The sequence below is a fragment of the Pogona vitticeps genome, chromosome 4 (assembly GCF_051106095.1).
Source record: "Pogona vitticeps strain Pit_001003342236 chromosome 4, PviZW2.1, whole genome shotgun sequence".
NCBI classification, from domain to species: domain Eukaryota; kingdom Metazoa; phylum Chordata; class Lepidosauria; order Squamata; family Agamidae; genus Pogona; species Pogona vitticeps.
In genome coordinates this window covers 216338235-216359986 of record NC_135786.1, presented here as the reverse complement: position 1 = coordinate 216359986, position 21752 = coordinate 216338235, and the positions used below count along the sequence as shown (strand labels likewise).

Genomic DNA, 21752 nt, shown 5'->3' with positions numbered 1-21752 from the left:
TAACCTTCTCTCTCTACCTGAAGTAGTCTCTCTATTTACCGTGTTCGCATTAGGGCTTATTTTCAGGGGATGTTTTATTTTTTCCCCATGTACAGCAATCTACATTTATTCAAAGACAGTCATGTCATCTTCTTCTGGTTGCTGCACCGTGTTGGAGGGCGGGGTTTCACTTAACTGGGCCTTATTTTGGGGGTACGGCTTATATTACGAGCACCCTGAAAAACCATACTAGGGCTTATTTTCAAGTTAGGTCTTATTTTGGGGGAAACAGGGTATCCGTACATACTCCTAGGAACCACTATTTGCATCCCCCCCCTTTTAAAAAAAAAAAGCAGATATGTTAAACTCAGAAGTGTCACATCTTGTTTACTATTGAAGTAGAAACTTTGGACTGCAGAAGTAACTCTTCTGACTGGAACCCTATTGCACCAGCATAGGTACTGTTTTCACAGGAAACCCTATACAGTATGTAGGTTTCACAGAAGGTATGAGTCGGAAAAATAAGGATTAAAAATGATAGACATTATTAAGGGCTCAACCCTTTCCTAGTCTTCTCAGTATATTTTCTTTGCTAATTCAGGATTACCACATCAAAGAAATGTAATCTTCAGGCTGAACTTGTGGTTTTGTGGGAAAGTAAAGTATGAAATTTTTAAAAGCCACATTAATAAAACTATCTGCATTATTACTAACTGCCATGATTTCTGTTCATTTCCAAATTATTTTTTTTCATGTAAGGTTTTTCTCTCTCTGATTTCTGAGGCATTTTCATGCTGCAGTGAGAACTAAGTCCAATCAAAAATAGGCATTTCAGGTATAAAAGGGTGACTCCCTAATATATACATATAGCAGTCAGGTAACGAAAAACCTTTGTAAGCAGAAGCAAACACGGGAAATAAAGATTAATGTGGGAAATAAGGATTAAAAATTCAGTCTGTGCCACTGTCGGCTGACTACCATTCTGAACTAAAGCAGGTTTCTAATAAATTTCATTCAAATCTGAATTTAATATTTGTTGCACTGAAAACACCCACCCACACCGAGCCACATTATATGTTCAGACTAAACTTGTCTTGAACACCTAATTATCTTACTTTTTAACTGGGAGTTATTGTAGGAGCAATACAACGAGTGCAACTTGTGTCTTGCAGGAATAACACGATCGCAGATTCTCATAACTCACATTGCTACTGCATTTAGGGATACATTTTCTGGTTTCAGGATGCCAAAGTGAGAGGTTAATTAGCTTTGTACAGTGGTGCCTCGCACAACGATTGCTTCATACAATGATGAATTCACACAGCGATGGGTTTTTTTGAGGAATTTCCCCCATCGTTTAACGATGTTCTCTATGGGGGAATTTCACTTAACGATGTCCCTTTTTGCTCATTTAAAAGTGTCTTAAAATGTTTGAAACCTGTTTTAAATGCTTGGATTCCATAGTGCACCTTGTGAAACATGTGCAAACTTAATTTGGTTTTGTTCTGAGTCTTCATTAATTTTTGATGATTTTTTTATTTTCCCCATTTAAATCAATTGAATGGACAGTTCAATTCATTTAAATAGGGAAAACAAAAAATCACCAAAAATTAAGGACGACTCAGAACAACACCAAATTAAGTTTGCATAGGGTTCAGGAGGTGGGCTAACAATTGCAAGCATTTAAAACCTGTTCCAAACATTGTAAGACACTTAAAAATGAGCAAAAAGGGACATCGGAAAAGACTTCAAAAGCACTGAAGCCGGCTTCAGTGCTTTTGAAGCTCTTCCGTTTTCGCTCATTTGTAAGGGTCTTACAATGTTTGGAACAGGTTTTAAATGCTTGCAATCGTTAGCCCACCTCTTGAACCCTATGCAAACTTAATTTGGTGTTGTTCTGAGTCGTCCTTAATTTTTAGTGATTTTTTGAATTTTCTCTCAATGGAATGCATTGGACGGAAAGTTCAATACATTCCAATGAGAGAAAATTCAAAAAATCACTAAAAATTAAGGACGACTCTGAACAACATCAAATTAAGTTTGCATAGGGTTCAGGAGGTGGGCTAACGATTGCAAGCATTTAAAACCTGTTCCAAACACTGTAAGGCACTTTTACAGGAGTGAAAAAGGACTTCGCAAAGGCATTGAAATGTATTGAGTCGGCTTCAATACATTCCAATGAAGGAAACATTGTTTCACTCAACGATGTTTCCTATGGGTTTTTTCACTTAAAGACGGCAATCTGTTCCAATTGGAACGGATTAACCAGTTTTCAATTCATTCCTATGGGAAATGGTGTTTCACAGAACGATGTTTCACACAACCTTGAGTTTTTTGGAACCAATTAACATCGTTGTGTGAGGCACCAGTATATATCCATGAGGTACAAAGCACTGTAAATCATCCTGCCTTTCTGTCTCAGTGCACTGACAACAATACCCAGTACTTTCCCTTATTTTACAGAGGAGAAATGAACATTATAGGTTGGCCTCTATTACATGGAGTCCAGGAATAAGTAACTAAAAAAAAAAACACCAAAGGCTGATGGCTAAAGAAAAATATCCACTGTGTTCCACTTAAATTCAATATAAGACACAGAAAACTAGAGATTATCAATAAAAAAGAACACAGCCAAACAGCCCGAAAAACCCACAACAACCAATGTTATACCCAATCGTATCTAATATTATCAGTTCGCCTGACGGCAACTTAACCATAAATTACAAGTTTCTTTTAGGAAACTAATGACAGCGTGGAACACACATAGGTACTTTAAAGTTTTCCAATTGTTGCCTTTTAGGAATCCTCTGCAAGGAAATGAGCATTTCCATCTATTTATTGATGGAAATAAATAGCAAACTCATTTTTCCTCTCTGTTGGTTTCTGTATGGGTGCTTCTCAGCACTAGCTCCCATTACTGCTCTCCCAGAATGCCTATGAATTAAAAATGCTCACTGTTTTCTACAGTGTGCTGCTGGAGGTGGGGGCATTACAGAGATACAAGAATACCTTTCCTTGATGGATTATTGATGCCTTACTTCCCTATGTGTTTGGCTGTGATGCATCAGTAATTGCAACACCAGTAAGTGGCTACGATAACTGCTTTGTGAGCAAGCACGGAACATGAAATATTGATGTGCAGGCAGATTTGAGTTGAAAAGAAGTAGTATGTAAGTAACTGCAGCTTCCTCTTTTATAACTTCTGGAATTATTCATAAAATAATACTAGTGAAATCAATAGGTTTGAAGAATAAACAAATTCAGGATCAGATTGTGAGAATTTGTACAAAGTATAATACTGAAATTATCTCCTTAAAGAACTAGGCCTGTTAAAACAATCCTGTTAAAATTAAAAAGAATTTTTTAAAAAAACTTTAAACCTATTTTAATTAAATCCCAGCTTGATGTAATAATATCTAAACTAAAAATTGTGCACCCTTAAGCTGCCCATGTCTGAATCAAGAATTTTTCATTTTCTGATGCTAATCTGACATAGTACTAACTGAAACAAGCAGAGCTTGCATGTGGAACTACTAAATATCCCTTAATTGTAAATGCAGCCAAGAGCAAAGGCATGATTTGCTTTGACATGGCAACATTTAGTTAATTTGGAAGGCTTCTTCAGGAAAAAATTTAATAATGGAGGAGAAAGATGTGCAACATTTTCAAAATATGCAGATTCACCTGCAGCTTCCAAACAGGAATTGTAAAGCACGCAATACATCACACATTTTACAATGAAAAAACGTTCCCATCCTGGCACAACAGCAAAATGTTCCTCAAGAGCACCAACCCATTATTACAAACTAAACAGAGAAAGGAGAGTCTTTTAAAAAACAGGACACACAACAAGACAATCTCTGTGCAGAATACAGAAAAGAGGCCACTTGCCTGGTTACACAAACCTTTCCGTGATAATTCAGAAGCAATTATCATGGAATGCGATAGAAGCAACTTCTAAAGCAGGAGTGAATGTTTAATATAGGAACTACATATGTGCAGTCCTGCAGATGTTGTTGAACTAGCTCCAGCAAGGGCACCTGTGAAACTGTAGTGCAACAACATTCATATGGCTATACATTCCCAACACTGTCCTGAAAGACAGCTTGAACCTCAGAAGAGCTAGGTGTGCCTGGACTTGGATGCACCTGATTCTTCAGCTGGTAATGGATTTAGGACAGCAGACCCATGATAGATCAGGCAGACCAGGTTGGTGGAGTGCATGCAAATACAGGAAACCAACAGGAAGACTCATTATATATGACTTAATGCAAAACGTTCAAAGAAGAGGAGATATAAGAAAGGTCATAGAGAAACCAAGTTTTAACTGTCAAGAATACAAACTGACTAATATTGATACAATCCTGATTCTACTGATGTCAGCTGATGACCAAACCAATAACAGTGGGGTCTTGACTTGAGAACTTAATCGGTATTGGAAGGCGGTTCTCAAGTCAAAAAGTCTGTAAGTCAAGTCTCCATTGACCTACAGTGCATTGAAAACCGATTAATCCTGTAACAGGCCGTTTTTGTTCCATTTTGGTTTTTTTCTGGTCTGTAAGTCAAATCTCAGTCTGCAAGTCAAACTTAAATTTTGCAGCCAGAGAAGTCTGTAACTCAAAAAGTCTGTAAGTCAAGCCGTCTGTAAGTCAAGGGTCCACTGTAATAAATCCATAATTATCAGTATCCTGTATTACAAGAAGTGTATAAGAGAAAGGGAGACATGAGACAACACCAAAGATTAAAAATCACATCTGTATCCTCAAAATATAGGGTGACATCAAGGTACAAACCCAGTGTAAAGGGGCACAATCAATCAGCTAAGGGCTGACACCAGAGCTGCTCCAACAGATTTCCCCCAAGGAATAACAAGCATAAATAGGAAGGAGACGGGCTATGTAATGGAATGAGTTATTTGCACTCCCTGTGATTACAGCATAACTTCACCGTCACAGATGGTACCACTTGTGGGTCACTCAAGCCTGAGAATGCCCTGTAATCCCCCGCATCACCTGAGATGGGCCATATGGCCTCCCACCCAAACTTCTGCTGCTGCTATTGTTTTCATACACACACAAGAAGTACTTCTGTCATAGGAGAAGACTAATTCAGAACTCAGCTCTGCTCCTTTCTCCAGTGTCCCAGTCATTGTATTTCTTCCACGTCATACCCTTTTCTCAAAGAGGTTAGTATCACTGCCCCTAAACATACAGCAGAGAAGCAGCAATCTTACTTTTTCATAACAAAAACAACTGATCACATTTTTATGATACTGGAAGATAAACAGGGTCTGGTTACTACTTTGATGGAAAGTAGTAGGAGCATGGGAGCTCCAAGAAAGAATGGGAAAGAATCTTGCCTGAAATCCTGGAATCCTGCTGCCAGTCAGAGCTGGGCTATCTGGTCCTCTATAGTCTGATACAGTATAAGGCTGTTCCCTGTTTGCTGTGTAACTGTTTACAGGTGCTTGTGGCATTTGAGCGACTAACCAATTCATTACAAGTGGGTGTTTAGAAAGCTATCTATCCATTGCTTTTCTACCAGCCTCCTGATGGACAACCAACGATAATTCTTCAACCCTTTATCTGAGACTCCAGTAAGAGTGACATGTACACACACTGTTACCTTGTGGTATGCATCCATCTGTCTATTTGGGCTGAGGGCTGACAGGAGAGTTCCTTGTGCACCCTTTCTACCACCTGCCTTTGCAAAATATCTTTGCACTGCAGCAGCCCACCACGTTCCTCCCCCAAGGATCCGGCGAAGGAAGAGGGCGGGTAGGCGGGAACCGACATGACACTGACTCAGCGCGCACCAGGGACTTACCCCAGGAAGGCTACACCAGGACACGCCGCCGAGTTTATGGACACGCCGGGGAGACTCCCTCTCCACGCTGCCGGGCAGCCGCTGATCACGCGTGGCCCCCGCTCGCCCATTGGCCACGACTTCACACACCTTTGTAGGCGATTGGCCCTGCCTACGCCCGCCTTTTCGCTACGTCGGCCTGGGGAACCGCCACCTGAATGGGGAGCTGCCCGCGAACAAAAAGAGAAAAATAAAGGCCGTCTCCAGCAGAGAACGACGCCTGGGGCGGGGTAGGGGGGGGGGGGCTCGGAGGAAGGCGCTTGTCAACAACCGCGGCTCGCTGGCGGAGCGGCGTCACAACAGCAGCAGCAGCGGGCCTGACAGGGCTGTCCGGGAGGAGTGAGGAGAAGCCTTCCGTTAAGGGTCATGCTGAATTTTGGAGCTTCTCCTTTCCAGCTCGCTGTAAGTACAGATCTCGGCTGTTTTGCAGCGTGGCATTCAAGTGAGAGGAGACAGGCGAGACGAACTTTCAGCTGCGGAAGTGGGAGCGCCTGGAAGGGGAGGGTGGAGGTCTTGTCTCTTTCAGGCAAGCGCCGATGTATTTGGAAAAGCAGCACAGAAAGAGATTATGCATGATTATGAAGTAAGTGGGAGATGTGCGCTGAGGCGTCCAGAAGCAAATGATCTGTCCCAGGAGGGAGGTGTGCAGAACAGCTAGAAAGAAAAGGGTTTTTTTTAAATGAAACGATATTTATGGAGGGGAGAAAACCGATCTCGTTTACGAGTGTGTGCAACCTAGAATGTAAGAACTGGGGTGCGGTGGAGAGCATAAACGTTGCTAGGCAACGCAGTGAAATCGGAAGGGGAATTTTGGAGAGGGGGAAAGTGTGCCAGAAGTTGGGGGCTTCTGGGCAGAGGTGGTTGGTGCTTCCTGAAAGGGAATAGAAAAATGTGGAAGGTTTATTGTGTGGGCGCTTGCAGAGAGAAAAAGCCTGAGGTGTTGAGCCAACGGGGAATTCATGTCGTGGTCTGGAGGTATTGGAAGGAAATCCTGTTACTGACCGAGTGAAGAGGAAGATTGGGGGGGGGGATCGTGGCTGGCAAGAGATTTAAAATGAAGGCGTTCAATTAAGGATAGTTGTGGAATTAAAACATAAGATATTCGAAAGGAGTCGTAGAATTAATATTACTGACTGCGTAAGAGGCAGACTGACTGGGGGAATCTTTCGGGGCATGAGGGTGGACGTGTGGTGATAGCAAGAGGGAAGGCGGTGGTTCAGAAACGGGCGAGTTTAGGGGAAGAAAAGGAGTGGGAGGAGGAGGAGGGAAAGAGGATTGCGTACGTGAGGCCAGTCGGTGGGTGAGGCTGGATGAGGTCAAGCGAAATGTTAGGAGCAGCGCCTGGGACAAGGTGGAGGAAATGGGGGGGTGGGGGGTCGGACGGGGTGGGGCGAGGCCCTCTGGAGACCTGGAAAGCTGCCTCCCACATGGCGGTGGCGAACGAAGAGGATGGGCAAAGCAAGAGGGGGCGAAGACAGCCGCCGCCGCCGCCGATCTTGGTCTGAGTCACAGCGCTGCAGCAGAGCGGGAAAGAGGGGGTGGGAGAGGCCGAGGCGAGGCGAGGCGGCGCGGATGGGGTGGAGGCGGGTGGCCCTCGCAGTATCCGGGGAAGGAAGCGGACCTTCCAGCCAGGTCCCGAGCGAGAAGGCCGCCCGCCTGCCCGCCGGTTACTCCCGCGACCCTCCGCGCTCCCGCCTCTCGGTTCCTCAATTCTGTGACCCAAGAGCCTTGGCGGGAAGTTCATGCCCCGCCCTCCCTTCAGCGGGAGTCATAAGGGAGGAAAGAAAGAAATCCGTGTCGGTTGCCCAGAAAGGTTCACCACAAAAACAACCCTCCTAAGTGCCTGCTTCCTGCAACGTCAACTCTGGCCTGTGCGTGTTGCTCGTGACTCCGTGTCCTCCTGAACTCTTTCTCGAGAAAGCAGGAGCTACAGGGCGATCCTGCACACAGTTAGGCATTCATAAGCCCTTAAACTCCAATACGGGGTTAGTAGAGATGGGGAACGTGCGACCCCGCAGGTGTGGCTGAGATACAGCTCCCATCATCCTGCATCTTTGGAGATGCTGCCTAGGGGGTGGTAGGAGTAGTTGCCCAATACATTTTCCCCACTCCTCAGGTTCGGTCTTATTCCTTTCCTGCCCGACACCAGCGCGTCCCAGTGAAAGAAGCGCCTTCTTATCGCCTGAGTAGGTGTGACGGTGGAACTGGAGGTTTGGAAGCCTGGCCTGGCTTGACCTAATTCGAGAGCAGGAAACCGCGGGCGGGGGAGGCGGATTTGCTCCTCAGAAACGTCCAATAACTGAAGGATGATAAAAGTAGCACGGGGGAAAGAAAAGCAGGAAGGGAGCGAGGGGCTGAGTTCAAGGCCTGTGTCCCGCACCCACCCACACTCCACCCCCGGCTTCGATGTGGATTCAGCCTCGTCAGCCGCTTCCCGGCAGCCCGGCTGGCGGGATTCCTTCCCGGCTGCCCGCGCGGGCGCTCGGCATCGCCTCGAGGCGTGGGAGTGGGGGGGGGGAAGAGGGGGGAGGAGCCTGATGGAAAAGCAGGGCGTCCGCCTGGCCGGCGGAGAACTAGGTGAAAGGTCGCCGAGCGGCAATTCCTCGTTTCCACGTTTCCTGGACGCCGACGAGCAGTCTCTGATCACGCTTTGTTCACATGCCCGCCCCTCCCAGGGAAACTTAGTTGCTGGGGCGGCGCCAGCCAATAGGCGCCTGCGGTGCGTGACCTTGATGACCAATGGGCGAAGGGCGGGGGCCGTCCTCGAGACGAGAGTGCGTGCTGTTTGGAATGAGCGCAGTGAGTCACCTCGGAGGGTGTTTGAGGTGAACGTGGCTGAGTTCCAGGATCCGGCTGCCAGCGAGGATCTCCCTCCCGGGCCCGTCTCGTTCTTAAACCTTAGTTTGCCGAGCGCTATACAGTACAGTGCAGTTCCTTTCCCAGTTGCTTGCCATCTAGTTCCTGCCCTTGATTGCAACGCGAACAGGCTTCTCTGCCCTTTCTAGGGTGTTGCTCCTGCAGTAGCTCTTTACAGAGGCCCAAATTGTGGTCCACGTGATGCAGCAGTTTTGCTGGTACTGAACAAATCTAGGTCAGTCGCCTACGGCCCCCTTCAGGACGGGTAGTGGGGGCTGAAGAAGAATTTGGGAAAGTTACTCTTTTTTGAATGCAGTGTCTTGAGATCCTGGAGCTGTCCAGATAGCAAAAGTTGAGATTAAATTAGAATGGATTCTGCAGCCTGGCTGCAGCTGTGCACATAATAACAGAAATGGTAACTTTACCAATGTGCAAAGCGATATAGCCATCTTGGGCAATCCACGTAACCCCAGATCACCTGCACAAGCACGGAATGGTAAACTACTTGTGAGTGGAAAGCCCTGGAAAGGGTCACCAGAATATAGAATTAACCTGATGGCATGTAATTACTTATAGCAGAGTGAGACCTGTATAAATGGGCAGTTGGGACATGCCCCTGATAGGAAAGGAACATCAGCTCATTATTGTGGACTCCCCTTCCAGACTTGAGTATATTCCACTGCTTTAAAACTGAAATACACAGAATAAGGACTTGATTTTTATCTGTATGTCATGCACACTAGATAACTGGAAGAAACAGTTGTTAATTAGGAAGGGGAATCCATTGTGATGAATCCTATTGTTCAAAGCAAAAGCCTGTTTCTAGCTGTCATATGGGGCAGATACAAAGGAACATTTGAGGCAATGTATGCACACTTTTCTAGAAATGAATCCCGTTGAAGCTGAGTAGACTTGCATAGAATTGTTCTGTGTTTAGCTTAGCAAAAATAGCAACAGACAAAACAATTAAAAAAACATAGCACACAAGACACGTGCTTCTATTCTAGACTGATCCACACAATTTTGGGAGCTCTTTCCCATTGGCCTCTCTGCTGTCTATTTGGAATAAGATTAGACCAAAGTACTTAAACATAAACAATTTGGGTCTAATGGGCAAAAATGGATTACTTTAGTTTAATTGTTGTATGGAATGAGCTAAATCTGTTGGAGTCTGCAGGAATTAACTGACTTTTTGTGTGGTGCTGATCTTCATTGCAGTACAATTTTTTTTGTGTTTAATGATGTCCACCCAAAGCAAAAAGCAAAAAGCGTACTGCTTATATACCGCCCCATAGCGCTTCAAGCACTCTCTGGGCAGTTTACAAGTTAATTATGCAGGCTATACATTGCCTCCCCAGTAAGCTGGGTACTCATTTTACCGACCTCGGAAGGATAGAAGGCTGAGTCAACCTTGAGCCGGCTACCTGGGATTGAACCCCAGATCATGAGCACAGTTTTGGCTGCAGTACAGCGGTTTAACCACTGTGCCACTCTGTCAAAGGATGCAGGACCAGAAGAGGGTGGTCTTTAAACACTGGAGCAGGATTGGTTTTCTTTTTTTGAGTGCAGTACAGTTCTTTTAAATATGCTTAGATAATTTTCTCTATATATATTGAGAGCCTTTCCTTTTCTTCCCAAAGGAGGAAGGAATGGAGATGATTACCAAAAACAAGCACATTAGGAAGCGTTCTTGGAATAATACCACTGAAAAAAGTGATTTTGAAGCTGTAGAAGCTCTGATGTCCATGAGTTGCAGTTGGAAATCAGACTATAAGAAATATGTTGAACTGAGACCAATAACACCAGCACCTGATTCATCTGAAGAACTTGAGGACAACTTGCTATCTCCTGCTGACTTCCCTACAATATCAGCCTTTGTAAGTTTTTTAAAAATTATTAATTACCTGTTTAAAGCATAGTACTTCATATTTTAATTCAGAATTTCTGTTTAATTTATTGGAACTTATTCTGAAGTAAATGTGTACAGGATTACAATCTGAAGTCCAAGTAGTTATGCTTTATGGATTTCTTATCGCTTCATGTTTTTGTTCTGTTTAGTGTCTGACTCCACCCTACAGCCCTTCCGACCTTGAAATGTCACAGTCAATCCATCCAGCAACACCAGCACCATCTACTGTACAGAGCAAGCAACTTACGGACGCTTCTGAACAAGGCTTTACAGCCACTTTTAAAGATACTGAAAAGACCCCATCAGCAAGAATGCTGAAAGCTCAGGCAACAAGTGTCATTCGTCACACAGCTGATGTCCAGCTTTGCAATAACAGAACCTGTCCAACAAGGACTGTCAGTATGCCGAAGCATCAGGGTGATAATACGAGGGAAGCAAGTCAACAAGACAATGCAGAAACAGAACAAAAAGCATCAAGTGAAAACTTGCCAGTGGGTTCTGCAGTTTCTGAAGATAAAGTGCCTGATACACAAAAAGAAAAATGTTCAGTGCTGACACTTAGTCCAGTGCCTTTCACACAGACTGCATCTAGCGCCCCTGTATATATCCCTGGATCAGTACAGCGGTCTGCATTGTTTGTTCCTCCACCTCCTATGCAAGCAGCAGGAGTTTCTTCAGTGCCGCTGGTTTGCCAAATGGTTCCGCTGCCTGCTAACAACTCTGTTGTGACCGCAGTAGTACCCAACACTCCCAATAGCCAACTGACACCAAACCTTTGTCAGCCGATGGTGTTCATGGGAGCCCAGGTTCCCAAAGGAGCTCTTATGTTTGTTGTGCCACAGACCGTTGTTCAGAATCCAAAGACTCCGGTAATCAGTCCAAATGGCACCAGACTCTCCCCTATTGCTCCGGCTCCAGGTTTTGCCCCTGCTGCAACGAAGAGCGCTCAACCCATTGACTCTTTAAGAATACGAAGTCATGTTTGTAACTATCCAGGATGTGGAAAAACCTATTTCAAGAGTTCTCATTTGAAAGCTCATGTTAGAACACACACAGGTAAAGTATTATGAAATTACTTGATCTGAGAAATTTGACATCAGATTTTGTGTGTGTGTGAGAGAGATACTGTATTCATATGGTGGTGATATATCCCCTGAGAAATGAAACAGGAAGTACAAAGGTAATTTGTTACTTTTGCCATACATTGTATCACCAACATAGAAATTATTTACTAGCAATGTGACCCTCATCATGTCTACTAGAAGCATGACTTCCTGAGTTCAGAGAGGATTACTCCTGGAACATGTGATTAGGATTGCAGCTAAAATGAGCAACTTAATTTTTTCAATTACTAAAATTCAAGCTTACGTGTATTGTCACTGGTTTTGTTCTTCTAAATAGCTGTTGATTCCTAAATGTGGGGACGTGGAGGTTTTATGCATCTTTTTTTCACATGCAACTCGGGAGAAGTAGCACAATTAGTTCTGACTATTTAGAATCTTGCAAGCTCTTTCTCCCACAACCAGACCAAAAGACTAGGAAAGTGATTTATCCATTGTTGGGAAGTAAAGTAAGAGGGAAGGTTTATAAATTGAAATATAAATGCTCTCTCTCTCTCTCTCTCTCTCTCTCTCTCTCAGTGATGACATTGATTCTATAAGATTTTGTCTTGACTCTGTAAACATTGCAGTTAATCATATCCCTTTGTAAATAGATACAGATCTGTATGATTGCTGTGATTAAATAAATGCTCACGCTTCTGCCTTTTGACATTCTATATTTTAGGAGAAAAGCCATTCAGCTGCAGTTGGAAAGGCTGTGAGAGGAGATTTGCCCGTTCCGATGAACTGTCTCGCCACCGCAGAACACACACTGGTGAGAAAAAATTTGCTTGCCCAATGTGTAATCGACGATTCATGAGGAGTGACCACTTAACAAAACATGCACGTCGGCACTTGTCAGCCAAGAAATTACCAAACTGGCAAATGGAAGTGAGCAAGTTGAATGATATTATTGTGCCACCTCCTTCTGCACCTGCACAGTGAAAGGAAACCCTTTGATGACATGGTTAACTCACTGTAGCCACTGTGACTGGAACGCCAACAGTGTGGGAAACGGCTTGGGAAACAAGTTTGGTTCTAGTATCAGCCTCTGGTGGAGGCTCAGAAAGAGGCAGTGGCACACTGTACTCCCAGGAGTGTTGGTGACTGCAGGTCTTTCTTGTACCCGAGGAAGGGAGAAATAGAAATGTCCATGACAGTCCAAGAATAAGGTTTTATGCATCTGGAAAGAATTCATATGCACTATAGATCAGCAGGTATAAGCCAGAGAGCTTTATACAGGTGTTAGGTCTTGAGAATCTATTCAGAGAAGCTGTAAACAAAACATAGAAAAAAATTACTCATTTCTAGCACAGAATCAGGGATAACACCTTCTCTATACCAGTAAGCTGCATCTTCTTTTTAAGCAGGAGAATGTTTGGTTTCATTCTTTTAAGACCCAATTGTGAATTATAGTGGAAGTTTGGTTCTTACCAACTTCTTGAGATTAGACTTGTTTATCTCCATTCCCTAGCATATCAAGTCTAGCTAAAGTAATTATAACAGTTCTGAATATCTGTTAAGTATATGAATGAGTAAGATGTTACATGGTTGGCTTATTCTGACATGTAAATCTAATAGTATCTTACTATTTATTTTGAAAACATCATTATTACCATTTACTGTACTTCAGCATCTTCTGATGCTTCTGCTTTTTAAGTTGCTTAGGGTTACATTTATACTTTCAAATTCTATGCCATCAAATGTTCAAAAACTTGGTACAGTGCACTTTGTTTAAAATATAATCTTATAGGAGATTATGAGGAAGGAAAGACAAGAGTAGCATGCTATGTTACTTTCTGAAATAAGTCGTAATAGGAGTATAAGCGGCCTTAGTATGTTGAAGGTATAGTTTAGGCTGTATTAAAATTGGGAAATGTGGGCTTGTGCAAGAAGAAGAAAAAGGATTGAATTGAAAAATTAACCCTGTGGGTACACCGTGATCTTTGCATCATTTTTCTCTCCCATTTCTACTATAACGGAGAAGAATGAGCTGCTAGTAAAATGGTGTAATATCTATTTTCTGACTACTTTAAAATTTTTGCACAGTGTTTCTTATAATGTACTTTATACCTTGTTTACAATAAAGAGCAGTTTTCTTTAATATAAAGAAGTGTGTCCTTTGGTTTATTGTTATAATTTGCCTGAAAATTTTACATTAAAAGCTAGTGCCATATTAAAATGTATGCAGAGTTCTCTATAAACTGTGAACGCAGAATCACAGATTACATAGCTCCTGGTGCAGTATATCAATAAAGAATTACGTTTCCTTAAATGATTCCTTTTAACATTTACTGGTGAAGTATATCGATAAAGAATTACATTTCCTTAAATGATTCCTTTTAACATTTACTTAGGAACTTTCACCTTAAAATTGATGTTGTTGGTATATTTTGGTTACATAACATAAATCTCCACATGGAACATCTTGGTTATAAATAGTATTTTACCATTTACCCCGTTTAAACCTACATGGCACATTAAACTGAAGTGTGAGTATTTTTATTGTTCTGCTCTCTATTCCTACTTATTACCCCCAGTTTATTGAATTTGTTCTGGCTGAATTGTATTTTTCCCCTCTTCAGAAGTACATTTCATCGAATAGAAGGGGGTTACTCCCAAGTAAGTTGCCAGAGGACTGCAGTTTTAGCTTTGAAAACACTGCTGATAGCTCTGATGTATTTTTTTTTCTGGATCAAAATTTATTTCATAGTAAATGATGCACATATCAGCAGTGGGAGCTGTCCTCTTTTTTCTAAATATTTGGGGAATGAGACTGCCATTTCTGCAATGGTGGTGATTTCAGGACACCCTCTTCTTCATGTTAGCTATGGCATAGGCTGGGTTAAGGAATGGTGATGCATTTTCATTCTCTTTCTTGGGCTGATGTCGTTGGCCACATATTGTCATAGCAAGAGGGTACCAGCATTGCAGACTTGCTCTGGGCGACAGGCAGGGATGGATGTGTGATTTCTCAAGATACCGTACATGCCTTCAAAACACCGTTTGGGAATCACTAGCTAGAATCCCATTACATTTTTATGCTGGTGTAACACAATCAGTTTGGGTACCTACTTTGGGCACATCATGAGAAGACGGGATTCTCTGGAAAAGACAATAATGCTGGGAAAGGTTGAAGGCGGCAGCAGAAGAAGACCAAATATGAGATGGATTGATTCCCTGAAGGAACCACAGGTTTGAGTTTGCAAGAACTGAGCAGGGCTCTTGAGGACAGGAGATTTTAAAGATTGCTTGTTTGTTGGGGTTACCCTAAGTCTGGGATGACTTGACAGCACTTAAAAACAACAGTATAATCAGTGCGAGACAGTAAATGCCTGTGCCAGCTTCTTAACTTGCAGCAGTTTGCCACCAAGATTTACATGAACTAGATTATGCTGGTGACTGTAATAGGATTCCAGATCTTGCACAAACTTATGGTCCCTGGCTTTGAAATGGGCAGATGTTGAAATAAATTGGTTTTAAACTGAAAAACTGAATTACTTTACAAGGCTAAGTTAGTGTGGAAGTCTTGAATACTACGTATTGACAGATACGATTATGATGATGGAATACCTGCATTAAAAGCATTGCTCCAAATTCTTTTCAGGATTTTCAAAAATATATTTTCAAACAGCCACAAAGCGATGCAAAAAATGCTTTTGATAAATGAGTTTTATTATGATCTTGGTATGTTTCTGCTCCAGGTGTAGTGCAGACGTGGAAGTTACTTGAATAGGATGCAGGGCTTTGCTACTATTACCTTAAACATACATCAGCTTTATAATAAATTCAGCTGAAAGGAGCATATAATTTGGTCTTTTGAACCTTTTCCCCAAATTCTCTTTCAGCCTTTTAGCAGTTTCTGTGAAGATCAGCTGCATTTTATACTCTTCATGTTAAATTATTATTATTAAAGTGGATTAAAATATAAAACTCCCCCATAACATGCAAGTGTTTTAACATGTTAATGTTCTGATTTAAAAAAAATGAATAAATTTAAGCATCTGCAAATCTTGTAAATTAGTCATATAATGTAACTTTTAAAAAATCTTTTTGACCAAGAAAGCAATCATATTATTGTACAAAATTATATTCATGAGCAACAGTTAAATTAGCCTTCTTTGTTACTAGTATTTAATTCTGTAGCCTCTTAAGCTTGACAACCAAAAGCAAGCAAGACAATATTTATCTTATATAGTTCAATGGTTTAGGCTGTGGAGCCAGAAGTGGGGAGTTTGATTCCCCACTGTGCTTCCTTGACAGGGGCTGGACTCGATCCATCGGGTCCTTTTAAGCAATGCAATTCTAAGACTGTCTTTTTCATTGCAGTCCTGTATTCACTCAGTAAATCTATTGAGGTTTATTTATTTCCATCTAAGCATGCATAATAATCCAGAATATCAACTTTGAGCAATGGTTGAATGGGAATATAATCTGCTATTCCCCTTTTCAGGAGAAATTATATATCAGGAGGAAAGAACTGTCTCTCTCCAAATGTTGGATTGTAACACTCACCACTTTTGCTCTTGGGCCACACTGACTGGGGCTGATGGAAGCTCAGGTTCAACAATCATTGGAGAGCTGTAGGTTCTTCTTCGTGGCCTCTGTGAATACGGGTTTAGTCTGCGCCTGCGGTGACATTCTCGGAGCATTCCAGAGCTAAAAGTAACAATTTTATGGTATGATCCCCCATGAGGCACATGCTCCTCCCACCCAAGATTCCCCTCAGTTCCTTTTTTCCGCCGTGCTGTAAAGTTCTACACCAACTGGCCATTCAGTGACTGCGCTACCAGTCCCGCCGTGGCCCTTTTTAGCCCTACATTAGGGTGGGCATTTGACGTTCCAGAGTTGGAGCTTAAGTCTCTCTATCTCATGAGGAGAAGAGAGTGAAAAGGAGGCATGTCTCACCACACCCTCTCTATGAGCAACCATGAGAGAGACTGGTGAATCATCGGTGGATGATTGTTTCAAGGGGCTTGTTCAAGGGCCCCTGCAGGAGTTAGGGCTCTGTCGCCCTGTCCCTAGGAGAAGAAGGGCCTCCTGTTGCCCCGGTCACCTTCCCTGACTGTCAGTGATTCCTCCTGACATGGGAAGCGCCTCTGTGTGTGAGTGACGCACACCAACCCTCCTTCGTGCGCCTGCTCATGTAGCTGCGACTTCTGGAGGGAACTGCACACCGAGGCTATAGATGTGCCAGCAACATATGGTAAGGCTTGGGTTTTCCCTTTGGGGATACAATGGGCCCCTTCAGCTCCTACGGCTAGTCCTGCATGTCAGTGCTTTGCCTGTCTGGGGTAACGCCCTTGGGTGTTTGGCATATTGGGCCTGATTTATCAGAGGCCTTGTTCACGTGGCTGCTATTTCCAAAACCAAGTGCCGAGGCAAAAGCTTTCTGGCAGCATTTGACAGCCTTAGTTTGCCTCTGAAAGGGGGGGCTGCAGCAACTCCCACCACTAGCCCCGCTAGTCGGTGATATTCCTGCCTGGGGTAGCACCTGCAGGTGGCTGTTAATTTGGCACAAAACAGCCCTCTTTATCAATGGGCTGGTTCACAAAGTAGCCTGCGGCCCCGTCTCAGCTGCCAGTGCCTGCAAAGGCTCATAAGGAAAGGACTCACAAGGGTCCACCCAAGAACCCTGCCGCTGGCAGGTAAGTCTGGATAATTTTCCTCAGGTATGTCCTGTCACGCTGACAAGGTTGCATCATTCTGACCCATGGGCTATGGAGTGCTTTAGGCCTCCACATAGGCTTCACAGGTGTAGTGCTCCCTCGAACTCGGTAGCACAATGTTCGCAGCTTTGACCGAACCTGCTGTTAATCCATTTGGCCTTCTCCGTTCTATGACTGTTGAGCCTGTGCTTGGTCAGGCTCGTGCTAGGTCAGTCTTCTCCCCTGTTCATCAGGAGGGTTTTTCTTATTCAGGATTGGGACTTACATGAGTCACAGGGGGGGTGGAAGAGTTTCCAACTAATCTTCCTATACCCCTCTTGGTTGTCGCAGATGGTCACACTCTTTTACTGTTAACAGATGAGGAGTTCTTTAATTGGAGTTGTTACTTGTTTTGGGGTGCCATGTAGCCATTTACTCCTCTGCCATGGGGGATTATCATCACCACTTATGGAGTTTGGTGATGACAACCCTATGGGTAGCTCCTGTGCACCCTTACAATTCAGGCCTCCCACATCACTAGGAGGCACTGTTGCAGGTGCATCACGAGCGCACTGCTGCTCAATACGCCTGAAAACCAGTGTCTAAGCAACTGACAGGTTAGGACCTACCATTTGTTGGTGTATGGCTTTTTAGCCAGAAAAAGAGTTGTTATTCTTTATAACCTGCTCAGGCTCTAGAAGGCGACACAGTCATTGCGCTGTAACATCTGCAAGAGCCTGAAAATGTTCCCATCCGCCTACAGCATTCCGGGAACATTAAAAGCCTCAATCCCAAAGTTACCAGCCGCCACCCCTAGACATGTGGGAGGCAGTGCCTTGACCGGCAGAACTGCAGGTAGGACTGCAAAACTGAGCGGTCTTTTTACTTCTCTGTTGTTGACTAATCAATCTGTTTGACTCATTTCTATTATAGCTACCAGCTTTGCCACGATCTTCGATTTATGTTGAATCCATTAGGATCGACCTCAACATGGAGAAGATTTTTGTTCTTGTTTTTTCTCTACCATATCTACACTTCTGCAGGAAAAGATGCTTTCCAAATTCCAATCCATCTCGTGTCGAGGCCCATTATGATCGAGCACGACCGGTCCTGGCTTCGAATTGACTATCTGCCAATTCTGGGCATAAGCTCGGATCTCACTCCTTGAATGAATCTCCATCCAATATGATGTGATCCATTATCATCCTCTGTCACCTTCAGTGTGCTTCTTTTCATTTGCGCAGGTCACTTCTCGGTTCACCGCATCCCGTCGATTGGGAATGTAGGAACCGCCTTTTCCAGACCCGGCCATCACTTAGCTGAGCATTTATACTAACTATGCTGAAGCTAATAAAGGATGATTGCACCAAGCCACTTCCTATTAAAGATCTAGGAAGAACGTAGCACAGGTACAAGGTACGAGGAAATGATATAGAAATTTTGGGATGACACCAGTCCCATTTCTATCGTCGTAGAACAAGTTTATCTCAAACAAGAAATGATTTCCCTGAACCCTACTAATAAGAATACGGTAACAGTGATGTCTTTGGCAGGGAGACTTATTCCCTTCAATCACTTCTGCTCCATGTGGCCAACTATCAATCACGATAGGCGCCTACCTAGAGCAATTATGGTCTAAGATTCTACCTCACTTGGAATCCATTAAAACAGCTTAGAAATTCTCACTCTGAGACCATGACTCTAGCAAAGCAACACAGGGTTGCTGCTAGACATGCAAAGAGCTTCAGCTGCTGTCGCATCCTTAGTATCTATAGAAGGCTCCCCTAGTCAGGATCCACTGGCTCATCAAGGAGGCAAGGGACAGAATTGAATGTCTTCCATTACATGGTACCAGTCTCTTCAGTCTTAGACTGGTGACACTAGGATTTTTTTTTTTAACACAGAATAGGAAAACAGCTAAATTATATACGGGCCAACAGCCCTTTCATCCTTCTTTCGGTTCTACCCATAGTCCATTCAATATATCTGGAGTTTCAGCCTCCCAGACATTTCGGTTCATAAAAAATGTCACCACATCTCTCAAGGTTACATTATATAATTGTCTTTGTTCCTCTTTGAGTAGCGTTAGACTTACTCTTTTGTCTATATCCTCCAGGAAGAGACCTCTGCCTCCTGAACAAAAATGCCATATTCCAAGTTCCTACATCTGGCTTCTGCAATGGCTTCTACTTCTGTGCTATTATATACATAGAAAGGACAGAGGCATCCGTCCCGTCCTTGGTCTCAGAAATCTTTTCATGTGTATTCTACCGTAGGTTTCAGATTCCACCCTCAACACTATTATCTAATCAGTAATTCCTAAGGTTTCACTACCATTTGATTTTTCAACATCTGCAAGGTCTTTCAGATGGTACAAGGCATCAGTTTGATAATAACCTTCCCCTGCAAAATATGGACATCTACCTGTACTGGTACTATGGCGTATATTTTTCTTTAAAAAAAAAATACTAGCAAACATCTCCCCAGATTTATGACCTCCACGGCTTCAGTGCTAAAGCAATACAGACTCAGCCTCGAACCACTCCAATAGTGGTATCTTTTGCTGTTTGACCAAGTAGAGGATCCCTAATCCAAGTAACTGCACATTCGGTTCTGTCAACATTGGGAAGTACCGACCTTCGATGTATTCACTGGGGTCCGTACGCCGACTACAGGTTTTATTGCTCCTGTGCAGGTGCGGATGGAAACACTGTCAGGGACATTTTCATATGGCAGTGGACAGGGAATCTGCCATAACTCTTCCCTCCGATACCTTTTATTCTATGGATTTTCCATCACCATAATTCCTAATCAAACATGATCCAAATACCTCCTTGATGACCAAGGTAGTTCTAGTTCGCCTGTCTCAGATTGATATAGACAGGCACATGTGAGTTCCCTCTGGTGACTTACCTCCTATCTTTGGAGGGAAGGATGGTCTACCATCCGCATCTATCGGCCATGAACTTGCCAACCTGGAAAATACTCCCACTTTGGCATCAGTGCTCGATCGAGCTCGAAAACCATAAACTCGATGTCGATTTGTAAATAAATGAAATCTTTATTAAATATAATGAAACAATCTTACCAACTTTCTTTGAAACTGTTGCGTACTTGGCATTCTATTTATGCTTTAAAATGTTATATATCTGCTACTGCTGCCCATTAACCAGATGATTCTGGTACGTAGGACTTTTGTCTCATTCTAGGGTCAAACATCTTTTCACAGGACTCAGTACCACCTGTCCTCCATGTAAACACATTGTTCCTCAATGGTCTATAGATCATTCTAAATTCGCTCATGTGCCCGCCATTCGAGCCCATTTTCTCTTCAAATGCAAAATTACTTACTTTGAACAGCCTTCCTAGTGGCTGTCATATCTGCCAAGGGAACATGGGAAATAGCTGGATTGTGATTCGATCCACCTTTTATTCAATTTTCCTGATAAAGTGACTTCCTACCTTAATGTCTAATTTCTGACCTATTCGACTAGTTTTCATGTTTATCTGTGCTTCATCTTACCATCATTCTTCAGATCACCATCATCTCTAGAGCACATGCTCCACAATAATTATGTAAGATGCTCACCAGCATTTTGTCTGGACACTGCCAGAGCTTCTAAACAGATGACAGGCTCTTTTTATGCTTTCATTCTTTTAATTTCAAAAGTCCAGTTTCATCCTATCCATCTCTAGATCGATGGTCCACACTGTATCTATGGCTTGCCAGTGGTCAGACGAGTCACCGTCTAATCAGCTTTAGCCTTGCTCCATGGAGTGCTGTCTACCTTGGCTGCATCCAGAGTAGAATCAAGATTCTTGACATTACCATGCAGCAATATGATCCATGCCATCTACCTTTGTGGGGCACTACTGGCTACATGTAGGTACACGCAGTAACACTGGATTTGGCAGAAATGTGTTGGCATCCTTCCTACCGTGACGTCCCACCTGCCAATAAGTAAGCTTGCCAGTCACCCATATGTGTGTATTCACAGAGGCCACGAAGAAGAAAGAAAGGTTACTTACCTGTAACCATGGTTCTTCGAGTGGACCTCTGTGAATTCACACTACCCGCCCATCCTCCCCTCTGTCCGTCACGGGTATCTTATTGTTGTATAACTCTCGTGCCTGGCGGACAAATTGCAGGAACTGAGGGGAATCTTGGGTGGGAGGAGCATGTGCCTCATGGGGGATCATACCATAAAATTGTTACTTTTAGCTCTGGAATGCTCCGAGAATGTCACCGCAGGCGCAGACTAAACCCATATGTGTGAATTCACAGAGGTCCACTCGAAGAACCATGGTTACAGGTAAGTAACCTTTCTTTTTCCATCTCTGCTGCACAGAGTTTACTATGTTCAGTGGCAAGGCTGCCTCTGCATTTACCAGAAG

At 43.3% G+C, this 21752-nt stretch overlaps 1 protein-coding gene across 2 annotated transcripts; it reads left to right on the top strand.

Moving 5' to 3' along the window:
• Positions 1-6083: 6083 nt before the first annotated feature.
• Positions 6084-13822, top strand: KLF10 (KLF transcription factor 10). 2 transcript variants are annotated; one of them, XM_020783422.3, is made up of 4 exons: positions 6084-6246; positions 10341-10577; positions 10759-11665; positions 12395-13822. In XM_020783422.3, exons 1-4 carry the CDS (start codon positions 6211-6213, stop codon positions 12652-12654), a joined length of 1440 nt encoding a protein of 479 aa, XP_020639081.3. In that variant the 5' UTR covers positions 6084-6210; the 3' UTR covers positions 12655-13822. The 2 variants fall into 2 exon arrangements, with proteins under 2 accessions (XP_020639081.3, XP_078249758.1); XM_078393632.1 differs by lacking the exon at positions 6084-6246 and adding an exon at positions 9114-9207.
• Positions 13823-21752: the final 7930 nt, after the last annotated feature.